General features: G+C 42.6%; 2 protein-coding genes across 2 annotated transcripts in view; both read left to right on the top strand.

Annotated features, from left to right (window-relative positions):
* The window catches only part of myo7ba (myosin VIIBa), a 222,945-nt gene extending 210,851 nt beyond the window's left edge, over nt 1–12,094 (top strand). The window contains exons 39-49 of the mRNA XM_033621914.2: nt 483–636; nt 2,824–2,979; nt 4,801–4,906; nt 5,016–5,129; nt 5,218–5,305; nt 5,406–5,512; nt 6,057–6,242; nt 8,703–8,819; nt 9,019–9,102; nt 9,197–9,316; nt 9,414–12,094. Coding sequence (XP_033477805.2) covers nt 483–636; nt 2,824–2,979; nt 4,801–4,906; nt 5,016–5,129; nt 5,218–5,305; nt 5,406–5,512; nt 6,057–6,242; nt 8,703–8,819; nt 9,019–9,102; nt 9,197–9,316; nt 9,414–9,509 — 1,328 coding nt within the window. The 3' untranslated portion in view covers nt 9,510–12,094. The remainder of the gene's footprint in view (nt 1–482; nt 637–2,823; nt 2,980–4,800; nt 4,907–5,015; nt 5,130–5,217; nt 5,306–5,405; nt 5,513–6,056; nt 6,243–8,702; nt 8,820–9,018; nt 9,103–9,196; nt 9,317–9,413) is intronic.
* Nucleotides 12,095–12,783: 689 nt separating this feature from the next.
* gpr17 (G protein-coupled receptor 17) lies at nt 12,784–20,441 on the top strand. The gene is made up of 2 exons (XM_033621636.2): nt 12,784–13,222; nt 16,214–20,441. Exon 2 carries the CDS (start codon nt 16,222–16,224, stop codon nt 17,239–17,241), a length of 1,020 nt encoding a protein of 339 aa, XP_033477527.2. The 5' UTR covers nt 12,784–13,222; nt 16,214–16,221; the 3' UTR covers nt 17,242–20,441.
* The last annotated feature ends 360 nt before the right edge of the window (nt 20,442–20,801 follow it).

Below are 20,801 nucleotides of genomic sequence, written 5' to 3'. Positions count from 1 at the left end.
GGTTGCATAGAAAGGAATCATGTGATCTATCAGCTGACTCCATCAGTTGATTGGGCTGTTTGAGATCAGCTGATGTAGCTGGGATACGAGCTGAGCTTGACATTGTGTCCTGCCTGAATTAACGCTATGCTCAACCTTTGGGTGTGCCGTGGTACCCAGTGAATACAGCACACACCACTCCAGCCTCTGCACCTTTGTTGCGTGTTATATCTCCATCACTTTCCCCCATCCTACAGTGTTACCAGTCAAATAATGATGAAAACAATATAGCTTTGATAACTAGACAGCTGGTCTAGCTAAGCAAACGAACATGCCGACAGTCTTACCCCAAAAAACGAACCAAACAAGCCTCCTCAGCTACCTTACCCTAACAAGCACCTGTAGCATCACAAGCTAACGACATCTGCCCGCACTTTTCTTTTTCAAAGTGTATGTTAAGTTTATGAAAGCACTATGGCTGTTCCTCCTTGACTGCTGCGTACCGATCCTGAAGTACATGGGTGATTACCCCACCAAGCAGATGCAGAGTCCTCTCGAGCTCACCGACCAGATCTTTGGCCCTGCCACTCAAAACGAGGCGCTCAGGGATGAGATCTACTGTCAGATCATGAAGCAGATGACCAGCAATAACAACAGGTATGTCACTATCTCACATATTTAGATTTAAAGCTTTTGGAGGATTGCTCATCACTACTGTTACTCATAAGTCACTTGAAAGAAAACAATTTTGATTATCAATTAAAATAAATGAAATTGGAAGAATATTGTTTTTTTTATTAGACACCAATATTCTGGTTTCAGCTTCTCCAATAAGATGATTTATGTCATTGCAAACTGAATATCTTTAGGTTTTGAACTCCTGAAGCCAGTTCAACTTACCCAGGATATCTTTTTGTTATCTGGCCTGACTAACCCTAACACTGGTTGTCTGGATAACCTGCACTACAAAGCTTGTTATCAACTAGTGCAGTCAACTCTGGGTTTTCCTATCCAGCCAGGAGTGCGTTTATGAAAGAGGCGGGGGTGTTAATGACGAACGACATCATCAGAACCATGAATGAAGTAGGCTGCTTCATATGATATGAGATGAAACTGTGCTGAAAGTGTGTGCGACTGCAAGACAGTGAAATGTCAGTGGCGTGGGATGTAAATGATACTCTGTAATCTTATAACGGAAATATTGAAAACACTATCCAAAAAGTCAGCCGACTCTTAAATCACCTGTAGGTATCACTAGGCTGTAAGTATAGAGTATTTTTACCATCTAGTTGGATGATGATAAATATGTCACATAAAACAGTTTGCTACTGAATTAAATGGTGGAAAAGTAGCCTAGTTAAAGGACAACTTCGGTATTTTTCAACCTGGGCCCTATTTCCCCATGTGTATGTGTGCGTATTCATGGGTACAATTCGTTCTAAAATTGGTTCAGTATTGAGCCGCGAAACGAGCTAAAACGGTAATGGGGGCAAATGCGTCCCGTATAAAAGTGCTTTTTTTCACCACTGACCGTTTCAGATCGCCAGTGCTATCTCTGTAAATAGCATACTAAGCGTTTCCCTTACCTCTGGGCTGTGTGTGACGTCATCTCGCGAGAGCTTTGCTCCACTGTGTCTGTAGCTCTCTCTACTCGTGGAACAGCCGTTTTCTTGAGGAAGAGGTGTTTCGGGATTGGATGTCTTCTCTTCTTCGGCTGGCAGTAGTCATCTTGGGAGAAGTGAGCACTGCAGACCCGATGGTCTGCAAGGCACAGTGTCTGGACAGGAGTGTTAGCATCCATTTGTAGCACAACTAGCCACAACTTCAGCATCTCGCCGTCCGACAAAGGCAGCCTATGAAAGCTGTAACTTAGGGGGTGTTGTGCGACATCCTGTTCTTGCGTTCGGGAAAAAGGCCCGTTTATTTGAGCACTCCAAAAAGTCCGGTAACACTCCAGGGGGTAGCACGTAAAAGACTCCGTCCCAAACTCTGACTCTTCTGGTGTAACACACACACTTCATACACACATACTCACTTACAGTACCCAGCAGGGCAGCCCTCCCCCTCTCAGCTCCAACACTGACTGACAGCTGACTCCACTCATACCACACTCACCACTGCCCCAGGGCCGCTACAATATGCTATCTACAGAGATAGCACTGGCGATCTGAACCGGTCAGTGGCGAAAAAAAGCACTTTTAATGCACAAACTTATACGGGACGTATTTGCCCCCGTTACCGTTTTAGCTCGTTTCGCGGCTCCCGGCTGCATCCGCCTCCCTCAATACTGAACCAATTTTAGAACAAGTGGTACCCATGAATCATACGCACACATACACATGGGGAAATAGGGCCCAGGTTGAAAAATACCGAAGTTATCCTTTAATGACTGATGAGGTCTATCTGACCGAGATGTGATATATATAATATCGGGAGCCAATTAACAGTGTATGGATTATTTTACTAATAAAATATTGTCTTTTTTCCTAGTTCTCATCACACAGGTGTCTCATGATATTTTGAGCTGCAGTGATGGAATCAGAGTGTAACTGTGGACAAAAATAAACTTTGCTTAAGTCAAAATCCTGCTAAAATCATGTGTTTAGTGTTGTAAATGATCTCTGTGTTTGTTAGAAGCTGTTCCCTGTTCCCTTGTGTATTTTTCTTTGTTTAGAAGGTAGGAAGTACCGTGAGAGACATTCAACAATTTTCCAGAAGTGGAACTGAAGCATAACCACCCTCTAATGTTTCATTGTATATGACTGGATTTAAATACAACCCAAGACTCTATTTCCTCACAGTGTCCTACATGTCTTTATCTCTGTTGCCTCGTCCATCGCTCAGGTTCAGCATGGAGCAGGGCTGGCAGCTGCTGTGGCTCTGCTGCGGCCTCTTTCCTCCCAGCCAGTCTCTTCTGAGGCACACTCAGCGTTTCCTGGAGTCGCGCCGCAGAGAGCCCCTCGCCTCTGACTGCCTGCAGCGTCTGCAGAGCTCCCTGAGGTGAGCGCAGCGTGCTGTTTAATACGTCACCGGCACATGGCAATGTGTTTCCCCCCCAAGTTCCAGAGAAGGGTGTCTGACAGAGATGAGTGGGTGATGACACAGAGAGAGTGCAAAGAATGACAGGATGATTCCTAGAGCAGCTAATGTTGCTCATAGAAAAGTGCAAGTCACTTGCAACACTTACTTCATGAGAGATTAAAAACACAAGGCACTACAGCTTGGCATGTTCTTTTCTCACGTCATAGCGTCATGTATTCAGGATGAAAAATTACACAAGTATCAATAAATAAACTATAAATAAGGGGAAAGTGCATCATGCTGAGTGCAGATCTCTGCTAGGTGGTGAAGCAGCCACCCAGGCTCATCACAGCCACTCTGGACAATTGACCCTTTGCAAAGTCCCGCCCCCGGACACAGACTGGCCAATCATAACATACCATCGGGCTGAGATTTCCTTCATTTTCAGGCTGGTTTTGTGGATTTGGAGCTAAATGTTGTGCCTGGGGCATGTCGTGTATTAATGATACTCGTTACCTGGAGAGGTTGGAAAAAGATATACGTTTCTTCCCTGTTCCAAAACCAAAATCAGACCCTGAAAAGTGTAGGGTTAGCTAGCTAGCTACTGAAGATATAGCCTACTGAATGTATACACATGCTGCTTTTGCTCTGTAATAATTATAACAGTGAAACAAAGACCGACCCTGCTGTACAGGAACCAGTGAAGGGAAGCAGGGAAACTTTGCTGATATTCAACCAGCTGTGTGTCATCACAGTGTGCGCAGATGAACGTTGTTTGACTTCCCCTGGAGATCCCTGTTCATCCAGCAGCGGAGGTCTGGGTCCTGGCAGCAGCACGGGGGTGAAGCCAAACAACGTTCATCTGCACACACTGTGATGCCACACAGCTGGTTCAATATCAGCAAAGTTTCCCTTTATATTCATTGTCTTGTGTGGCGATCAGCAGTGATGTGGTGGTTCACTTTTACACTGTGATCTGTAGCCTATAGTTCGGCTTTAGCCTCTAACTATCTTTGTCTTTTTAACCTGTTGTTGCTGCCGAGTCAGTTTGACATCCTGGATATATCCTTCAAACACAGGCTGTAGACCCCTCTGTCTGCTTCTCTCTGGAGTCACTGTTTCCAAAATATGATCATATTCTTTCAGGGAGTGCAGTTAGTTACAGTGTGGGCTCCATGCTTACTCTGACACCTTGTCGGACCATCACAAAGGGGCAGCAGGCACAGCGCAGTGCGTTTCAGAAGCATCCTACAGCTACAAATCTTTGATCCATGACATTTATAACTGGATTTTTAACAAAATTAACTTTGTCTGTAGGCTATAGCACAACAAAGTTGTAAATAAAAACAATAAACACAATTAAAGCAAAGCAAAAAATGAAACCATTTATTTATTATTCACTGATAGTAGGGTCATTTTTCGTCCTCCACACGTGACACCACAGTGTGAGAAAAGGAAATGTCAAGCTGTGAAAACTTGTGTTTTAAATTTCCCATGAGTCATTTGATATTGGAGATAAAACTTCATAATTTGTTTGAGGGCAAGTTGTGCAGTTTAAGGCAGAACTTACTTGCAGCGCTGCTCACATTGACACACATGTTGCATCACCTCTGCAGTGACATGCTCACACTTTGTATTTGCACGATCGATTATCCTTCAGTTTAATTTCCATCTTGACAATAGGCTCTCAGGGAGTTATTTTTGATCATCACAGTGGGTGCTTGGTGTTACACTCAGCATTTTATCTGCACAGAATCTGTGGCTTCAAAATGATAACTGACCTTTGCTGTCCTTGTGTAGGATGGAGCCCAGGAAGCTCCCGCCACACCAGACGGAGGTAGACGCCATCCAACAGAACAGCACCCAGATCCTCCACAAAATCCACTTCCCCAACGACACAGACGAGGTGCGAACACAGACCTGTTGTGTTCATATTTAAAGTTACAGAACAAAGCCAGGTCAAATATTCCTGCAGTAGTACCAGTGATTCAGTGATTCCTCTCGTCCCTCTGCAGATTTTTGAGGTGGGGACAATCACCAGGATCAGAGATCTCATCCAGAACATCACCAACAAGCTCAGTCTGACTTCAGCAGACGGCTTCAGCATTTTTGTCAAAACACATGACAAGGTTTACTGGCCATTTTTCAACCTCAAACATGATATTTTGAGGCCCTCTTTTATGAACATTCACTCAAGAAAGTCTGTGTTTATTTCAGGTTCTCAGTTTGAATGAAACAGACTACTTCTTCGACAGTCTGAGACAAATCACAGACTGGTCCAAGAAAGCCAAGAGGATCAAAGACGGTAAAAACATTTTCTGACAGGAACGCCAGTCGGACTTTAGACAGTTGTGTGTATTTACCTTTAAAAACCTCTTTGTGTTGTGGATGTGTGTGTTTTGCAGGCGGGCCGGTCAACATACCCTACCTTGTGTTCTTCATGAGGAAGTTGTGGTTCAATGTGGTCCCTGGCAGAGACACAGAGGCCGATCTTATCTTCCATTTCCCTCAGGTGCATTTGAATGATGCTGCTCAGCCACCATCACATTTTCCAGGCTGATTAGTTTTTCCACCTGATATTAAAGCCAAATCCTTCCATGAACGTAATGTCACCTGACTTATAGATGTGATAGTATCAACACGAGTACCAGACTGCTCCCTCTGGTTTCATCATGACCAGCAGGAACTTTAGTTTAGTTTATTTGTTTATTTGAAAAGGGACAATGTACATTAATCAACATTTAAAAAAAAAAAAAAAAATGTAAAATGCACCCGAAATAGCCGAGAGGCTAATTTTCATCAGTAGTCCCTTTTCCAGTTGTTAAAGGCATCAATAAAATACAACATCCAATATATATATAAAAAATAACCCGTTAAAGATAAACATTATATACAAGATAAACATTCTGTACGGCACACACATCACATACCATTGAGTGACAGATGGAGACAGATGAAAAGGTTATCTCTCAATGAACAATGTGGTCAGTAAACTTGGGATCAAATCTGTTGTTGCCACAACAGCAGACGTTATAAGACTCCCCTCTGTCTTTCAGGAGCTACCGAAGTACCTGAGAGGCTATCATGTCTGCACCAAAGAGGAAATGGTCAACATTGCGGCTCTGCTCCTCAGAATTAAAGTTGGCAGTGACAAGAGCCAGCTAGTCATGATTCCCAAGCTGCTGAAGGAGCTGGTGCCCGGGGACCAACTGAAGGCCATGTCTGAAAATGAGTGGAAGAAGGTACTTTGCTTTAACTAATCTCATCTCAAGAGTCAGTTCATCAGCTGTATATCTTAAAGGTACAATTGTGACTTTGCTGCGACAGCGCCACCTTGGGAATTTCACCCAAGGAAATTACTGAGAATGCTTTGAGCGAATGAGGTCACACAGGAGGTCAGAGATGTGTTTCCATAAAAAGAAGGAAATTATTTAACAAAAATTAACCAACAATATGCAGCAGCCTGTCTCTCAATACTTTCCAACTCCCTCTTGAAGAAGTAAATCTTTAACAGGAATCTATGCAGTCGGCTCAGTGAGGCTGTTCGTTAGATATACATGCTTTGAGTAAAAGGCTAACATGAGCGTGCTAACACAATGACAACATTAACGTGCTGATCTTTAGCCACTAAAGCCCAGTTCACACCAAAGATTCGCGACAAGACGAGTTGAAAAAAATCAACTACTTTCAATGCGCTGTTGTGCAACGTTCTAAAAACTTGCCAGCTCACACCAATGCAACTGTGTATCACCTCTATGCAACGACTCTCTGTACTTCCGCTCTGATTTGCAGCTTTTCAGGCTGATTTTGTGGCTGAATATAATTTGTAGCTTCTTAAAATATGAATGAGGATAGTGATAGTGATGGCACACTGTGAGGAGGGTAACAGAGGGCTTGACGGGGACTGAGCACCTGCTGCAGCAAGCGAACGTACTGTCTGCGTTAATTTTAACTTGACCAGCGGACATCACTACAAGCTGACTGGCTGTAGAAACAGGTGACGTGTTTTATGTTCTAAAACTAGCCGCCAGCAATTTCGTCGAGCTCAGACCGACCAGTTCACACTGCTGCAGCTTTTCTCTGCAAAGTTCTAAAACAGTTTTGTCTCATCGTGAATCATTGGTCTGAACTGGGCTTAAAGGATATGGCCACTTTAGAATGAAAATACAGACAGTACTTACTGACCCTCATGCTGACACGAAGTCCAGTGTAGTTTTTTAATCCACAAAACTTGTTCGGGGTATCGGAGGATAACAGCTAGCCAGAATAACAGCTACACTTGAAGTGCATGGAACCCACGTTTTGAAAATGCAATAAAACTAATGCATTTCAAAAACGTCAGAATGGTTCGTCCGTCGTAATCCAAGTGCCCTGAAGCCGTGGCTTCATTTCATTTCATTTTCAAAATGTGGGTTCCATGCACTTCAAGTGTAGCTGTTATTCTGGCTAGCTGTTATCCTCCAATTGCCCGAACGAGTTTTGTGGATTAAAAAACTACACTGGACTTCTTGTCTGCATGAGGGTCATTAAGTACTGTCTGTTTTTTTCATTCTAAAGTGGCCATTTCCTTTAAGGTTCACCGTCTTAGTATAACAATTTAACATGATAACGTTTGCCAATTAGTACTAAATGTAAAGAACCAAAAGAATTGGATAAAGAGACATTTTGATCTGAAGCAGGTACTAGATTAAAAACAGCTGGGGGGTCACCAAAGTCATCAGGATTCATCTTCTGGTGACCTTGAATGTACAAAGTTTCATGGCATTCTGGTGGGTCGCAGTCCAAAAGTGGGCCACAGGTCCATTCTGAATGGACTGCAAGTGACTCATGAATGTGTTAAGTTCGTAAAAAACACGCGTTATTTTAGAGGGCAGTGAATTTCCGCCACAGAGCTTTTATTTTAAAGTTTCCTGCTGTAGCATGAGTGACTAACAGACAGCAAACTCAATGACATGACCAAACGCAAGTATGATACTGAATATATTAAACTGTGTGGACCTTGAACTAATCACTAAGGAGAAATCTGGACCCTGTGGCTGGACCAGTTGGGAACCACTCCTGTCCAGTAGTTGCTAAGATATTAACCACTGACAGACCACAGCTAGCATGGCTAAAACATTCCTCAAATATATAGTTTAACTTTTAGATAATGTGAAGTTATTTCCTGGAACAGCAAACTTTGCTAAAAACGACAGTGTCCAGAATGTGTGTTAATCTGCAGCTAAAAATAGTCCCGAACAAATCCAGTGTTTACTTTAACTTGAGTAATGTTAAACATTACTCAAGTTATTTTTAGCTGCATTCTGTGTGTTAGCAAGTGTTCACAGGAGCCGGAAGGTGTATCCGGGATTGAGTCAAAATAAACTACAGTGTGTGTATTCATGATAATGACGGAACAACAGTGTGACTCACTGATGTGTCTTAAACAGTTAGAGCTCTATGGCTCAGAGGATTACCATACATCAGGCTTTAATACACAGACGCTCACATCGAATATCAACAGACGACTTCTTTAAATTGCTCATATGAACAATATCACCATTATGTCATGTGTGATGCTTATCCTTGCTCTCTGAGAATATTGCCTGAGGGCTGTGGGGGTGTTGGAAAATCATTAACCCCATTGAAAGCAGTGCAAATACTTCTGCAGAACAGATTGCTGTTTCATACTGTGATGTCTATATTTTTTTTTATTTTTTTAGAGTATTGGCGCCTATTACAACAAACAAGCTGGCACGACTGTCGATGAAGCTAGGCTGGCGTTTCTGAAGGTGGTCTACCGCTGGCCGACGTTCGGCTGTGCGTTCTTTGAAGTGAAGGTAAGAGCTGCAGCAAATGCAGCACAGACTCTGCTTTATCTTGCTATCTGTCGTCCATTTGGTCAGGTGGGCGGCTTGTTTATCTGATGCTGTCTGTCTCAGTCCCTCACACCGTTTGTCACCATGGCACACTAACTGCATGTCTGCAGAAAGCACGATGAAGAAAAGTTGTCATTTGTCTTTATGACTTTTTCCTCAGCAAACATCAGAACCAAACTTCCCAGATATTGTGAGAATAGCCATCAGCAAGCAAGGCCTCACCATCATCCACCCTAAAACCAAGGTGAGAAGTAAATAAAAAAAATCATCTTTAACAGCATTATATTTAACACCTTGCCCCCACTTTTCACCATCAACAATTCTTTTCTCTTGTAAAGGATGTGCTGGCAAATCACCCCTTCAACCGCATCGCTAACTGGTGCAGTGGCAGCACCTACTTTCACATGACTACTGGCAGCTTAGTCAAGGGGAGCAAATTTCTGTGTGAAACCTCACTGGTAAGATCCATCATCAGACACATGAGCTTTATTGACTGTGAGTAAAAGTTTGTTCTTTTAATTTCCTCTCTTCACCTCTGTGTCTTCCTTTAAAAAGGGTTACAAGATGGATGACCTTATATCCTCCTATGTCAACATGTACTCCAGAGAGAGGAGGGCAGCGCAAACCAGGAACCACCGCTTCAACATCTGAGCCTCAGCAGCACGAGTGTGATGCAACTTGTGCCTGTAGCTGCAGAGTTAAACCCACACATTCAACATGTTGCTCATACACACACACAGAGGCAGTTCTGTTTTTCAAAGTGCAATCAACTTTATTTTGGCTCTGTGGGAAAAAAGACGCTGATTTATTGCATGAAAGAAAGTTGTTGTAGATTTCTCACATTTTATTTAAAGCTAATGTTTCTTTGACATGTATTCAGTAACACATTCACATTCTAATACTGATACTGGGCACACATTTTCTTGGTCGATTTACCAGATTTACAAATGTGTTTTACAATTTGTGAGTAAGTAACTGTTTCCCCAAATGCCCAAATTTCCCTTCTGCCTATCCATAAATACAAGAAATGTACGAACAAATACAACTCAGATTCAATAAATGCCAATATTCTACGTATTTCCAACTTCACTTTCTAGTAGTAGTAGTTTAATCTGCATCTGGTGAAACGGTTACATCCGATCTTTTAGACATTAACATGCACAGGAAGCTTTGTTTTGCATATTTCTTTTTTCTGTTAAGTTTGGTGGTACTTGTTTGTGGGTATGACAATTCACTCGGGAACATCATAATTTATTTACAAGACATGCTACACATTTGTAAACCTCGTCTTTATTTGTACTCACTACTATTGAGACTAATTTCTCTCCATATTAATCTGCCTGCCTTGAAAGCATTAAAAGGTGCCCTGTGGTGTTTTCTCGAGAACAAACAAAAGTTATGGTTGTGGTGGTTATAAAACACTTGAAAAGCCTTTAAAAAATTGAAAAATGCAAAATTGGCCATGTTTGTTTGTTTGGCATAGTTAGCACGTTGCTATGCTTCTTTGTGTGTACATGTGCAGCCTTGTGCCTGCAATACAAACAAACCAGGGATCCACTTGTCAAAACATTGCTCAGTAGTGCTAATAGTTGTCAAAAACTCCACAGGATACCTTTAAAGGGGACCTATTATACTGATTTTTAGATTCATACTTGCATTTTGAATTTCGACAGGAACATGTTTACATGTTTTACACTTTATTTTCTTCATACTGTCTGTTCTGAAACACCTGTGTCCACCCTCTGTCCAACTTGTTTGAGCTCCCAAAAAAGCCCAATCAGCTCTGATTGGTCAGAGATCCAAAATTAGGGAGAAATTAACAACATCTGCAACCAAGATTACGTGTTTCCCTGATGTTAGCATGTAGCTACATGTAGCTGTGTACTTGCAACCAGCTAAACATTGTAACGAAGAATAGAGGCAATTTCTACTCTAAAAAAAAACACTAATAAAAGCTCCTAAACACAACCAGACATGTTCCAGCTGGAATATGACTTGAAATCAGAAAAAATGAACAACATTGGCAACCAAGATGACGTTTTCCTGACGTAAGCATGTAGCCACATGTAACGGTGCACTTGGAACCAGGGAAGGACTGTAAAAAAAAATAGAGGCACCTTCTATGGTGAAAAAAAAAACCCTAATAAAAGCCTCTAAACAAAACCAGACACGTTCCAGCAGGAATATGATTCAAAATCGGGGAAAAAATGGACAACATTGGCAACCAAGATGACATTTCCCTGACATAAGCATGTAGTTACATGTAGCTGTGTACTTGGAACCAGGGAAGGACTGTAACAAAGAATAGAGGCACCATCTATGGTGAAAAAAAAAAAACCCTAATAAAAGCCTCTAAACAAAACCAGACACGTTCCAGCAGGAATATGATTCAAAATCAGGGGAAAAAATAACAACATTGGCAACCAAGATTATGTGTTTCCCTGATGTTAGCATGGTAGCTACATGTAGCACTGTACTTGCAACCAGGAAAGGGCTGTAACGAAAAATAGAGGCACTTTAAAAACAAATCACTAATAAAAGCCTCTAAACAAAACCAGACATGTTCCAGCTGGAATATGATTCGAAATCAGGGAAAAAATGGACAACATCGGCAACCACGTTGCCTGACGTAAACATGTAGCTACATGTAGCGGTGTACTTGGAACCAGGGAATGACTGTAACAAAGAATAGAGGCATTTTCTACTGTAAAAAATCTGTAATAAAAGCTTCTAAACACAACCAGACATGTTCCAGCAGGAGCATGATTTCAAATCGGGGAAAAATTTAACAACATCTGCCACCAAGATTACATGTTTCCCTGATGTTAGCATGTAGCTACATGTAGCAGTGTATGTAACGTGCCTGGAGCAGATGACCATATAAAAAAAATCCATCACGCTGACATCAGTTTGTCGCGAAAGTACGAAAAACGTTGGAAACAGAGTATTCAGAACGGTCTAAAGCCTGAGGTTTTGCTCACATGGATTACCTTACATTAGGTAATAAGAAACATGTTTGAAACTTTGACCACATTTGATATGAACATCCGACGTTATAATAAAGGTAAAAAGAAAAATCGTAATAGGTTCCCTTTCAATAAATCCATGTATAGAAAATATTTTAATTTGCTCAAATTGACTCTGCTCATGTAAAAACAAATTAAATTAAGCATTTATTGTTGAGAAACTGCTTTTTTTCTGCCAAAATTGTGAAATAAAACATTTTCAAAGTGAAAGCCTGTTGGTAACTGTTAAAAACATTGAGAGCATCTTATCTTGTGTCAGCAGCCGGGAGCCGCTCCCTCACAGCGAGTAAGACGAATGATATATTTATGATAGTGAGCACTTACGCAGGGCAATGTTTTCGCTTCAGGGTTACGAGACACACAACAGACAGAGCCGAGAAGCAGAACAAAAGCGGAGGCCGTCCCAATTAGCAGTTGGCAGTAGATTAACAGGATAGTGGTGTCAAAGCTTCTCCCCAGTCTTGCACACAGATAGTGGCTTCATTCAAGTCTACAGAATACCATTTGCATATCGATGATACAGAGAAGAGAAAGGGCCGATGTGTGTGACACACAGCTGTGATCTCCTTGTATGAAAGAAATATTATCCCCCTCCAGCCAGCGGGTACTCTCTCCACATCTGTCCGATGGCTATGTGACTGATTATTTTGGGCATTCCAATTCAGGATGCCCCCAGGAGGCAGGAGACCAACAAGGGCCTCTGTTTCCTCAAAGCATCCCCCTCCTCCCCACTCTTGTTTTTCACTTGCTCTCCTATAGGGAATGGGGCCCTCTGTCGAACTAAACAGACCATCTACAAAAGATCATCTCTGAGAGTTTAGTCATAAAACTTCTCAATTAACAACACAGTCCATCTTCTATCTATCAGTGGGGGGGTGGGAGTTCATGGTGAAGGCACTCGGTGCACCGCTAGGCCTGGTTACCATGGAGTCATACCCGACAACTCGTTGCGACTGAGGCATGCCATTCTTCTCCACGCTGCTAAAATGTGCTACTTACTCTGACTCAGGCTATTGTGGAGCGCACAAGTGGCTCTCTGAGGAGAAGGGGATGGAGAAAGAAAGGGTGGGGTCAAGGTTCAAACGAAAGGCTCTCATTGGGAGTCCCTTTCTGTTATCAAATTTGTTGAGACACAAAAAGAGCTACAGTCTCATTCCCAAGAACATCTTGAGGGAGAGAAAGGGGGTTATAGGACAGCGTTCTTTGTCGCGGCTTCAGTTCCTTAGAGCTCGCCGGCTGGACTCTCAGTCTTCACTCTGCTCCTGCACCGATTGTTCAGCAGCTTAATTGTAAAGCAGCAAGCTTTTCTTCAATAAGTCCACTCTCTGCTAAGCTCAGGTAAGTCTTTTTATTTTATATTAAATAAAGCAATAGAGATGCATTTATTCTTTTTAGCTTTAATAACTTTATTAAAAGTTGCTCCACATGAGGGATTCCTTCAGTTTGAGTTGTATACTCTGTATTTAAGTTTACAAATTGAAAAGTAAAACCATGATACTAGATCTACAAATCTCACTGTGCAATAGTAGTAAAAATTTATTCTGTAAATGTGCAACTTTTGTCATGTAAATCCCAAAACAGATCAGCATTTGAATCATGTTTTTTTTAAGCATGCATTGATGACAACCTGCTTTTTAAGACTGGAAGAATGTGCACTCGCATTTTTAATCCAATAACCAAATTTCACAGTTACTTTATTCTGCCGGGGTTTAACTGTGACTAGCTTTAACAATACAAGATTGTGCACATTACAGCTGTCACATTTTTCTCACAACAAATTGTCACCGACTAATCTCTGAAAAGGACCAACGCCAGGATGCTCAGTTTCCTGTCTGCCAACGCTCCTGCACAGATCTGCTCACCCAGATCATTGTGATGAGGCATATTTCAGGATTGCCTCTCTTTAGGATTATCCCTCGGGGATCCGTATTTATGGGAGCTTTTCCTTTCAGCTGTGCTGCTCTGGGTTTGTTATCCCTGCTGGGACTGCAACCCTTTTCTTTGGGGCTTCTGAATGCGCTGAGGCTGAGCCCTGGCTGAGAAATACCCTCCGTTGTGGGTCTCACAGCTCCACACACTGAGACACGCTGCTACATCTGGCTGGTTCCTAATGGGCCAAAAGTCCAGACAGAGAGCTGGTGAAACAGATTTTCAGCCCAGTGAGATAAAGAGACACAATCCCTTTCCCTTTCTGTTAGTGAGCCCTGTTATGGTGCAGCATTATTTAATCACATTTCACTGTTTGGGGAGCTGTTGTATATTTGGGAGCCTCCCCTCAGCTTTTGGAACATCTGTGGGATGACAAGTTCATCCCTGCTGCACATGTTTAGATGCTGTTCTTGTCGAAGTGAAAGTTCGGGTGAGGCCTTAGATTAATCATTGCCATTCACACCCTGGAGATATTTGTGTAGATGTGCAGGCGAAAGCAGAGAAAAAAAAGATAAAAACAAACTGAGAGGAGTGGACAGTTGGAGCTCGCCAGACGGACAGAGGAGAGGGCGGTTTGAGGTGTGTCTGAATATTTCTCTAAGAAATGTGCAATCCTTTGAGGAATGGTATTAGATTATATAAGTCGATTTCATGGACATAGTTTAAAGTTGACTAGAAATTTGCAGATAGATGTTTTTTAAGAAAAAGTATTTTTCACTTGTGCAATGATTTTTGTCTCATATATGCAGCTGTAACCCTTGACAAACAGGAATAGACGAGATAGATGTGACTCTTGAGTTTATATAAAGTTTGAATCAACAGCCGGTTAGCTTAGCTTAGCACAAGACTGGACACAGTAAAACAGTTAACCTGGCTCTGTCCAAGGGTGATAACCTTCTGTAAAAACACAACTTGTCGTCTTATTATTTCAGGTTCTGTATTAAACAAAGGAGTGTAAACTGTAAGATACAAGGTCCTGGTAGGCGGATATTTTGTTTCCTGGCTAAGCTAACTGGCAGTTGGATCTAGCTTGATATTTAGCGAACATATATGAGAGTGGTGGCACAGTGTAGCATTGTTGCCTCACAGCAAGACGGTTCCTGGTTTGAACTCAGGGTTGGGGAGCCCTTCTGTGTGGAGTTTGAATGTTCTCCCCATGTCAGCGTGGATTTTCTCTGGGTACTCCAGCTTCCTCCCACAGTTTAAAGACATGCAGGTTAATTGGTGACTCTAAATTGCTCGTAGCGTGAATGGTTGTCTGTCCCTATGCCTCAGCCCTGTGATAGTCTGGCGACCTGTCCAGGGTGTACCCCGCCTCTCGCCCAATGTCAGCTGGGATAGTCCCCCTAGGACCTCAAACAAGATAAGCGTCTTTGGAAAATGAATGAATGAATATGAGTGTGGTGTCAAAATGTTGAGCCTATTTTCTGTCTCGCCTGTAGTGCTATTTATCAAGCCAGATTGTTTTGGTGTGAGTTGCTGAGTGTTGGCGAAATCGTCCGTAGAGATGTCTGCCTTCTCTCCAATATAATGAAACTAGATGGTGCTCAAAGTGCCAAAAAAAATACATTTGAAAATTTTTCATGTAGGAACTATTTTCTGTCTACCAAACTACATCATGGCTGGATCCTGCACAGCACCATTGACCTGGTAAAGGTGCCAGGCAGAAGACGTATCACGCACATTGTAGTTGCAACAAGTTGTAACTTTATTTAGTCAGTATTGAGGCTTCACATTTTTACAATTGGAGAAGAATTTCCTTAGACCCACAACACTGATATTTAAAAACTAAAATGTTAAAAGGGGGGTTGCTGACCCCTGTGCTAAACTAGCATTACAGAGTAGGTTTGAAAGTTTTAATTTGAACAGTTAAAGTTTCATGTAACACCTCTTATATGATAAGATGAACCGTTAAAAAGAAGAGTGAAGATCTAATGACTTCCTGAAGTTAATAGTGTGCAGAGGAAGTCTGATGACTGTAGTTGTCAGAATGAAGTCATTATCCGCTCTGAGGGCATGCGTACATTAGCCAGGGACACTGACATCTATTGTTACCGTGTGAGACTGGCACTGTGACAAATACTCTCCCTGCCTATTGTCAGGGTGTGTGTGTGTGTGTGTGTGGGAGTGGACAAGGGTTGGGTTTCCTGTCACTGGGGTGGTTTGCTGTCTGAATACTAACAATGAACTATTTTAGAAATCAAAAGCACATGTTTCGAAACGCCATGCCTCGGATGGTCAGATCTGATGTGTAACTGTCATGATTTATTTCTATCTTTCCTGCAAAATTATGTTGATTTATCAAAATAAAAAGCATCCAAAAATGTTTTTTTTGCTTGTGCCTGGAAATTGCTTTTTGGATATTTCGGATAAACTCGTAACACCTTTTTGTCTCCTCAGCCACAAAAATGGACACCTCTACAGTGGAGCTAACCTCCCTGTCACCCAACGGGTCATCGGAGAGCTGTGCGGCGGTGGATATGACAGTTGAGAACACACTGTTTGGATGCTTCTACATCCTGGTTTTCTTCCTGGCGCTGAACGGCAACAGCCTGGCTCTCTGGATCTTCTCCCACCAGCGTGGCGCTTCCTCTCCAGCTAACGTCTTCTTGATTCATCTGGCTGTGGCAGACTTATCCTACGTGATCATCCTCCCACTGAGGGCCACCTACCACCTCACCGGAGGCCACTGGCCCTTTGGCGAGGTGCCCTGCAGACTGGCAGGCTTCTTGTTTTATGTCAACATGTACGCCAGCCTGTACTTCCTGGCCTGTGTGGCGGGGGATCGCTACCTGGCTGTTGTTCACGCTGTGAGGTCGCTAAAGATTCGTCGTGCTCGCTACGCTCACATCATCAGCTTCTCTCTATGGGCACTGGTTACAGTCTCCATGGCGCCACTGCTCATCACCCATCAGACTGCAGAGGTGGACGGTGTGACGGTGTGTTTGCAGCTGTACAGGGAGAAGGCCTCTCGTAATGCTCTGATCTCCCTCGCTGTGGCCTTCACCCCACCTTTCCTCACCACCCTGTGCTGTTACCTGCTCATCATTCACAGCCTGCATCGGGGCTCCAGGTTAGAGCCGGAGCTCAAGATGAGAGCGCTGCGCACCATCGGTCTGGTCATGCTCATCTATGTAGTGTGCTTCCTGCCTTATCACGTGAGCAGGGCCACTTTCATCCTGGGCTACGGCCATCCTGATGTCACCTGCCAGACACGCAGAGGTCTGAGCCTGGCCAACCGCCTCACGTCTTCCCTCACCTGCCTGAACGGGGCCATGGACCCGCTGATCTACCTGTTTGGGGCGGAGAAGTTCCGCGGCACTCTAATGAGATTGTTTTGCAAAAATCAAGCAGGAGTGTCGGGAGCCACCAGCGGAGAGTTAAAGGGAACACACGAGAGCTCTGTGAGTGCCAAGTCTGAGTTTTGAGGAAGAGAAATTTGATCTCAATCTAGAGCTCTTTGGGAGTGATGTATTTCCAACACAAACAAAAATTGCTTTAACTATTCACTGACTGTTGCCTTGGACTGACTGGAGGCGTCCACAGTGTTGCTGATGTGCCGCTGTTGCCCCCAAAGCTTGAATTTAAAGATATACTATGCAGGATTTTACTGAAAAGCAATGTAAAGAGATATAATCCTTTTTAATCATCACTTATGACCCACTAGAAGTGTGTGGTGGTGTTTTTTTCTGCAGAGACTCTGCTCTCAAACTGTATTTTCTTCTTATTTTTTGGGCTTGAGCGTAAAAAAGGTAGTGACTCGCTGTCAGACCATAAGCAGCAGGCATTCAAGAGACAGCGCCGAACTGCCCCTGCAAATATAGCGAGGCAAAATGCCAAATGAGTAAATCTATACTTGTTTTTTTTACTTTCACTTTCACTGCGAGTGTGTTTGCAAACAATAACAGTCCTGCATGGTATACCTTTGAGGCCCAGTTCCAGTCTCCACCCTATGCCCTATTATTTACCCTCGTAGACTTTAAACATCACCCATTTGAGTGTAGGAGGGTGTGAGGACTCCAAATGCCATATGAGGATTTGGAAAGCACTTGTGATCTAACGTCACCCAGACATGGACATCCTGTGTCCAGTAATGTGTATGACTCATGTGATGTAATGAAATTGTACTTTCAGACCAAATCAACATATCTGGAAGTCGTTATAGACTTATAAACACTTAGTTTATAACTCCAGGAAAATTCTTTCCTTCCAACTTCTTCCATGTTTTGCTTATGTTTCCTTTTTAAGCTTCCGAGATTCCATTGTCGTCATCGTTGACGATCAGAGTCTGCAGGTATGCCTACTCACAGAAAGTGTGCATGAAGTCAACCAGGGAACTCTCGAGCATTTGTCCTCACCGTCAAAGTCTGTGAGGCTTCAGCTGCATGTGACCTCAACATGATATTGCTGTTTTCATAAGCTTCTGATTTTTGTGTCAAACACCAAATGAGCAATTTTGTACATAGTCAACTTTTAATGTATGTTATTGTTTATTGTTTTGTATTCTCAACCAAAAGTGATAAATACTTGTTATCTTTTAATATCTTTCTTTTTAAATTGAAGGTTTTTTAAGCTATGCTATCATTGTGATAATGTCCAGCCCAGTCAACAGAAGAAAATGTTGGCATTGTATGTTTCTGCAGACCTCGAACACAAATCAACATTTCTATAGTGACAGTGCATGAGCTGACTTTGTCAGTGTAAGGTGGAGGCGATGGTGATGGATAGTGTGACATCTTGGCAAGACATCTGCCAGGCTGCAGACGACTATTCGAGACCAAAAAACAACAAAACTTGTGATTTAACGAGTCATTGCTGTGTTTCCAGCTGCTTTTAAGTGACCAGACTTTGGTGTTTCATAGCGAGCAGTTGCTGTTTTTCCAGCTGCTTTTTTAAGTGATCCATTGCTGTGTTTCGAGCGGCTTTTCAGGGACAAAAAGCAGAGACATTGCTGCTTTTCCAGCCTGGATTTTGCCCCCAAACATGATCTTTTCCTAATCATAACCACACATTAACCACAGTGTTGCTGAAGTGTAAAGTTTGAACCAATCTGCTACATTATAATGTACCACTTAACATATCCATGGTTTGCAGAAACATAAAATGCCAACTTTTTCCCTGGCGATTTTCTGTAATGTCGGTCAGTTGGTCCGTCACTTGGCCAATACTCTTACTGTAATGATACATTGCTTTTAGCCAAACTCTAAAAAAGGCGGTTTGGTCCACTTTGGTCCAGACTTAAATATCTTTTGGTCCCAACATTCATGTTTCCCTCAATGGGCTGAAGTTGTTTCACCATTACCTGCAGAACCAGTGACCTCCACATCAGCCTCAGCTGATGCTTTGCTTTTACTGCTAGTTAGCAAATGTTAGCATGCCAACAACTAAGCTTGTCAGCATCAGGCCTCCAGGAAGTGCGCTGGACTTTGAAGCCAATTTGATATAGTGGCTAATCCTCGTCCGTTACAGGATGCCATGAGGCCCAAAAAGACTTCTTCCCGTAGACTTACATTGGGAAAGAGACGTCTCTAAATCAGTGGATACATTCTTTTTAAATCTCACAACCCCCCACGAAATGACTTATTTCACTATAAAGATTTGGTTTATTCAGTCTGATAACATTTTAAAAGTCTAAAAGAGACAAGTGAATCAATTTATCCTCATTCAAGTTAGCCAAACCCAAAGTTAATCCCTTTGATGCTGCATTTTTTACACCCTCAAATTCATTGTTTCCAATGTAGAGGCGTGGCAGGCGCGCTCAAACGCTAGAGCAACCACCTCGCACACGCCTTCTCTAGTTCCTATTTTTCAGGTCGTGACGGCTGCACCCTCGGATAAACCGAGTTCAACTTTTGGAACACAGCAGCGCCCACTGCATGTCATGTGACAAGGAACAACAAATCACAGCCGGCAGATTAGCTTCTTCCGTAAGTCTGTGATAAATATCGAACAGTTGATCATTTTGGTACAGAGCTGCTAGAGCTTTACATCTGTCCCACAGACAAAAGGCCCCTTAGCCGGCAAAGTCTTGTGTGCTTGCTCTATGGGAGCAGAAGATTCAGGTAGTTTTACACTCAAGAAGTTGAACTTCTTTGGCTTCATGCACCACTGAGCAACTTTCAAAGGAATGAATGGGGCCCCGCCTCTAATGCTGTACCCAGTTCTCTTTATACATACATGGTTAGCATTTAGCTCACCAGTGTGCAGCCTCTCAGAGCAGTTAGTGTGGCTATTGACTCTAAGTCTTGTTTTACTGCAATGTAATGTGTGTTTTTACTTACAAATGTAATGTTTTTTAAAATTGCTGGAAGACACCAGAACCATGTTTACTTTGCTTGTGCTAGACAAACCCTCATTGTACTGTACATACATTCTTAATTATCCATCTCCTTAACTTTCCTATGCAATGCATTTATTGTTTTGTCCACATATGTATTATGTTGCACTGCTGCATGGCAAACTATTAACCCTGTGTCAATGTGAGTCAGTTTGGCCAGACATCATCTGCAGAAAAAGTGATGTTTGAGACTGAAAGACATGATTGACACAGATCAGTAGGATGTGAGTTATAAATGTCCTTTGTAACATGTAAGCTGTAAATAATAACTCAGTAAACATTTGGTTTCATGTGCATGAGATGATGTGTCTTCTCTACGCTGCCATTGCCCCGTCTGCGACTTTGAGCTGCACTCTGTGAAAGTGTGAAACCTATTTCGAGCAAAGGACAGAAACCTCCAAGGCTGCAGTGACTTGTCACTGTGTAGTTCTCTTTTTGTGTCATGTGACCTGTGTTGTGGTTTGTGAGCAGCTTTTTTCTCTCTCTTATTTCTGCAAGACTTCCTGTCCATCACATGAACGTGGCAAGCCATTCTAAACTTGTATTTCCTGAATGTACGTATTTTAGAAAACCCCCTAGCTCTTCTAATGAGACGATCAAACGGTTTGTAATCAGACTCAGGTCGGGTCTTCTGGGCGAATTTGAGTGCTT

Source organism: Epinephelus lanceolatus, chromosome 6 (assembly GCF_041903045.1).
Source record: "Epinephelus lanceolatus isolate andai-2023 chromosome 6, ASM4190304v1, whole genome shotgun sequence".
Lineage (NCBI taxonomy): Eukaryota > Metazoa > Chordata > Actinopteri > Perciformes > Serranidae > Epinephelus > Epinephelus lanceolatus.
This window is presented reverse-complemented; position numbering and strand designations above follow the sequence as displayed.

Bases quoted from the DNA above. Each gene is read 5' to 3' on its own strand.
- gpr17 (XM_033621636.2), top strand. From the start codon at position 16,222: ATGGACACCTCTACAGTGGAGCTAACCTCCCTGTCACCCAACGGGTCA.